The sequence below is a fragment of the Garra rufa genome, chromosome 25 (genome assembly GCF_049309525.1).
Source record: "Garra rufa chromosome 25, GarRuf1.0, whole genome shotgun sequence".
NCBI lineage: Eukaryota > Metazoa > Chordata > Actinopteri > Cypriniformes > Cyprinidae > Garra > Garra rufa.
In genome coordinates, this window is record NC_133385.1 from 15,862,203 (window position 1) to 15,868,049 (window position 5,847).

General features: G+C 37.9%; 1 protein-coding gene across 1 annotated transcript; it reads left to right on the plus strand.

Moving 5' to 3' along the window:
- Positions 1–2,888: 2,888 nt before the first annotated feature.
- On the plus strand, positions 2,889–4,699 carry LOC141301116 (olfactomedin-4-like). The gene is made up of 5 exons (XM_073831364.1): positions 2,889–2,921; positions 3,036–3,194; positions 3,301–3,513; positions 3,627–3,759; positions 3,872–4,699. Exons 1-5 carry the CDS (start codon positions 2,889–2,891, stop codon positions 4,681–4,683), a joined length of 1,350 nt encoding a protein of 449 aa, XP_073687465.1. The 3' UTR covers positions 4,684–4,699.
- Positions 4,700–5,847: the final 1,148 nt, after the last annotated feature.

Here is a 5,847-nt window from a genome sequence, read left to right on the forward strand (position 1 = left end):
CCAGAAGTTCTTGAATCTCAGCTAACTCTAATTCAATAATGCGCAGAGACACGGCTGCATACAGATTTCCATTGTCTTCTCTTTCCAACATGGACACATTTTCCAGAAGCTGTCGGATACGGTGTTGTAGACCCAACGCCAGTCTGTCAATCTCTGTCATCTGATTACATGAGAAACAGTTGAACAAGAAACAATTTTGCTTTAGTAACAGATTTGTACAGAATTATACATGTCTAATTTGCAACCCTAAACACCACAACAGTATGCTTCTACCTTTTCTGAAGTGACGTTCCTTGCGCACTGTATAGCAGTGAACTCAACATTGTTGAGTTTATTCTCAGGAAAAGCAGGATCAGAATTTTGTAGCTCACACACACAGTTCTTCCCTCTCACTGACTGTGGAAACAAAAAACAAGGCTTTATTGAATAAACACTGATGTTAAACATAATATCAGAAATTATGTAAAATAAAGATAACACTAATAAAAAGATAAAAATGTAAACTTTTACCTGTGAGAAAATTAAAGGAATGACGATCATCAAAGTCAATATGTGTGCTTTACTCATTTTGGAGATGGTACAGGTCAGTATCCTGAAGCCTTATATATAAAGAAGTTTTGCGTCACACAAGCTCAGATTTAAAGCCAAAAACACAGGATTGGTCAGTTTCTGCTGACATGAAAACATGACAAATTGAGGAAGTGCATCTTCCTGAACCTGCTAATAATTTGAATGAATGAATATATTAAGTATGTGCTGCTTGAAAGCTTGTGAACCCTTTAGAATTCTCTATATTTTTGCATAAGAATAACCTAAAAGGTCATCAGATTTTCACACAAGTCCTGAAAGTAGACAAAGAGAACACAATCAAACAAATGAGACAAAAATCTAAACTCTGTCATTTATTTTTCTTTCTAGAAAATGATTCAATATTATGTATCTGTGAGTGGCAAAAGTATGTGAATCTCTAAGATTAGAAGTTAATTTGAAGGCAAAATTAAAGTCTGTTGAGAGTTTTTTTTTAAATCAATTGGTGTCAGTATGCCCTGTTTGTGGAAGCTGATCAAAAGAGATCTCTAAGGACCTCAGAAAAAGAGTTGTTGTTGCTCATCAGGCTGGAAAAGGTTACAAAACCATCTCTAAAAGAGTTTGGACTCCACAAATGTACAGTTAGAGAGACTGTGTACAAATGGACGAAATTCAAGACCACTGTTATCCTCCCCAACTCCACATCACTTCAAAAGCAAGACGTGTAGTAGTCAGTGAGGTTGCAAAGGACCCAAGGGTAACTTTTCAGCAACTAAAGACCTTTCTCATATTGGCTAATGTTAATGTTCAAGAGTCCATAATCAGGAGAACACTGGACAACCATGGTGTGCAAGAAGAAGGCCACTTTTCTCCAAAAAGAACACTGCTGTCCATCTGCAGTTTGTTAAAGATCATGTGGACAAGCCAAAGGACTATTGGAGAAAGGTTTAATGGACAGATGAGACCAAAACAGAAATTTTGGGTTTAAATGAGAAGCGTTTGGAGAAAGGAAAACTGCATTCCAGCATCTTTTAATTTTCAATAAATTCTCTTGAAATGTTTTGGTTCAGCATACTCGTTTAGGAGGGTATACTTATTTTTGCAACACAACATTTTATCACTATAATAAGAAAATCATATTTTTCTAAATCGATTATCCTTAATTAAAGAAGCTTGGAACTACCAGTACTCGTCCTAGAGCTGGCCTCCTGACCAAACTAAGCAATCAATGAAGAAGGGCCTTGAGTGGTGACCAAGAAGCTGATGGTTGAGCTCCAAGGTCATATATGGAGATGGGAAAAACTTACAGAAGGACCAACATCAATGCAGCACTCTACTGATCTGGGCTTTATGGCGGTGTGGCCAGACTAAATCCTCTCCTCAGTGAAGGCACATGAAAACCTACTTTGAATTTGCAAACATACTCCTTATGACTCAGTATGTGAGAGATGAGATTCTCTGAATTGATGAACTCCAGTTCCAAGCATCATGTATGAAGGAAAGCAGCCACTGCTCAGGTGGTAGCAGTCTTGTTCTGTGGAAGTGTTTTTAGTGGCAGGTACTGAGGGATTCATCAGAGTAGAAAGAAAGCTTAACGCAGCAAAATATAGAGATAGCCTTAATGAAAGCATTTAGAACCTCTGACAGGGCAGAAGGTTCACCTTCCAACAAGACAATGGCCTGCACACAACTAATACAATGCAAGAGTGGCTTATGGAAAACTCTGAATGTCCTTGAGTGGCCCAGCCAGAGCCTGGGCTTGAACCCATTTAAACATAAAAAAGTCTGTTGTAGTAATGTTAGTGGTGGTAAATTTCTTCCTAAATTTCATATTCACAGTTTTCACATCCTCTTCAACAGACTCTCAAATTTGAATATCTAAAAAGAACAGTTAATTACTGTAACGAAAGTGCAGATGTCTGCATAAAATTCATGATGGACTGAGGATGTACATACCTTGTGGGAGGAACTTGTGGTTGATTTTTCCAACATATCTCAGCAAAATTTCTTCCTGAATTTCTGAAATTAGCCATATGTGCAATTTTCACATCCTCTTTGAATATAAGAAAATTTGAATATAAAAAAAAATACTGTTAATCGTTATAATGAAAGTGCAGATGTCTGCATAAAATCTATGATAGACTGGGGATGTATACCTTTTGGGGGGGAACTTGTGGTTGATTTTTCTGACGTTTCTCAGCTAAATTTCTTCCTGAATTTCTCAAATTAGCCATTATGTGCACTTTTCACATCCCTTTCAACCCCCAAAACTGCAAATTTGAATATCTAAAATTACAACATCTTAGTGTTTGTGTGGTGATTTAAAGCAGATTTCTAGTCTTTCAGCCCATTTGGTCATCATGTTCATCTACCTACTGCTCCTCACAATCATCGTAAGTTTTCTCTTTGTGTCTTCAATTGGATCTACCTTTCAGACATAGTGTCTTAAAGTTTATGTATGAATTTATGTATGTGTGACACAATATTCTGTTGTGTTTGTTCATAAGGTGACTGTCGAGGCTCAGAGAGTTCCAGGTCAACAGAAAAATGACTCCTGTTTGTGTAAAATAAACAGCTCTGTCTGGACTTTTCCTGCATTTCGGTTTGAGGAAATCACGAGACAGGTCCAAATTTGTGAGGACGCCCTGAATGAATTTGAGGAAAAGGTAAAGTTATCACTTAGGCTTTTTATGACAATTGCAATTGTACATAACAGTTGAAATGAATCTTGAATTAAGGCAATATCAGTTAACTTTCTGAGGTGATTTCCAGGTAAGGAACACAAATGCGGAACTGCCGATGATGGAAGCCACTCTTCAGAACATCTCAGCCCGTCTGAAAGCATTTGACTTCCTTCACACAAGTGGACTGTACAGCGCACTTCATCTGCGACAGCTGAACCAGGAACTCGAGGAAATCCATCAATCTGTCAATGAAACACACACGCAGAACCCCAACAAAGAGACGCATAATCTACTCAGTGAGGTAGACATTGCAACACATGATCACAAACAAATACTGTGATCAATCTAGATTTGAAGATGGCAGTACTTTTAAAAAATAATAACAGTAATGGTGACCACCTGTGTTGTTCTCAGTTAAATAAGGCGAAAAATGATGTCCAGAGGATGTACACAGATGATTTCTTCAACCTAGAGACCATGAAGAAGAGGTTACGTGAGCTCAACAACCGCGCACAAAGTTGTAAGACCATACCAAATGATTTCAGAAGTAAGTACATTATTGACTAGTTTGGAATGTAATTGCTTTCAAACACCATTTTCTGAATTCTGAAGGCCCAGAAAGTTTCAAACAAACAAAAAACTTCCTAAATTGTTTGCAGGTAGTTGTCATAAGCGCATCATGACCAGAATAAGTTCTCCAAGTATCACCAAGCTTAATTCCATCAGCAAGTCCTATATTTCTGGTGCTTGGGGTCGTGATGCCCTGCTAACCCATAAGGAACGCTACTGGGAACACTGTCTGGTGAGCGGAAACAAGGATGGCAACACAATTAGAGTGTACAATTCTCTTCAAGACTTTATGGCCAACGATAACTACAAAGATGAAGAGGTAGCACCATCATACAGCCACGAAAATGCAGTTCAGGGCTCTGGCACTATTCTGTACAACAATACCGTATTCTACCAATGCTACAGCACTGCTGAAATCTGCAGCTTCAACATTACAACACAAGCGACCAACCGTATGAAACTGGATGGTGCCGGAATCGACAACAAGTTCCCTTTCTGCTACTACAGCTGTCGTGATTGGACCGACATCGACTTGGAGGCTGATCAAGATGCTGTGTGGGTGATATACGCCACTGAAGAGAACCACGGCAACATTGTTGTGAGTCGTTTAGACCCGCTGTCACTCAATATTACTCATACCTGGAAGACGAATCTCTTTAAGAGGTCCGTCACCAGCACGTTCATGGTGTGCGGGGTCCTGTATGCGACACGCTATGTTAATACTTACCAAGAAGAGGTGTTTTATGCTTTTGATACAACCACTGGTCAAGAGATAAACACTCTTTCTTTACCCTTTGAGAAGGTTTCTCCTGGAATAGCCAATCTGAACTACAATCCTGTTGATGGTAAACTCTACATGTATAATGACGCTTATCTTTTAGCATATGACACCTTCTTCTAAAAGCGTTTCAAATGCAGCTACCCAATAAAAAGTGTCTTGTTTCAAATTGAATACTGGTTTGTTTTATTTCCCAAAGCTGTTACAGTTGAGGTCAAAAGTTTACATACACCTTGCAGAATTCAGAAAAATCCTTCAGATTTCACAAATTATCTTGGTTTTCTCAGCATTTTTGTGTATTTGAACACTTTTCAACAATGACTATGATTTTAAGGTCCATCTTTTCACACTGAGGACAACTGAGGGACTCACATACAACTATTACAGAAGGTTCAAACGCTCACTGATGCTTTAAAAGGAAACATAATGCATTAAGAGCTGGGGGGTGAAGATCAGAAAAAAAGATATTTAGACAAAATACGTAAAATTCTGTTAAAAAGTTTACACCCCTGGCTCTTAATGCATCGTTTTTCCTTCTGGAGCATCAGTGAGCTTTTGAACCTTCTGTAATAGTTTTATATGAGTCCCTCAGTTGTCCTCAGTGTGAAAAGATGGATCTCAAAATGATACAATCATTGTTGAAAAAGGGTTCAAATACACAAAATGCTGAAAAACTAAATTTGTGGGACCTGAAGGATTTTTCCTTGGAATAGCAGGTAGTTTAATTCATGAACAACTATCACTAAACAAAAACACAGCTGTGGATCATTTAGGTAACAACACAGTATTAAGAATCAAGTGTATGTATATATGTATATTATTTACTCTTGTAGACTATATGTAAACATCTTTTATGTTAAATATCTTATTCAGGTCAGTACTAAATAAAAACAACATGCATTTTGTATGATCCCTCATATTTTGGTAAAATAATTAACATTTTGCAGATTCTGCAAGGTGTGCAAACCCTTGACCTCCAGAGATGTTTTACTACTGGCAACCAAGAGAATGCTTCTCAAAAACAAACAAAAAATAATTGCAAACATGTGAGAATGGACATCAAACATTTAATATTTGCCTTCTTCGAGTCTGCAGTAAAAGGTACAAAACTTCAAACTCCAGCACCTTCTGGTGTTTGGATGGAAGGTTCTTCAGACTGTGCTGTTTCTTGCTTTTGTGTTTCTGGTTTTGAATGTTCCTGTCCAGTCTCTTCCTGATCATCTGGAAAGTACAAGACAATCCAACATATTCTACACGTTATGTGCTTTACTGAGACAAAAGCAGTTA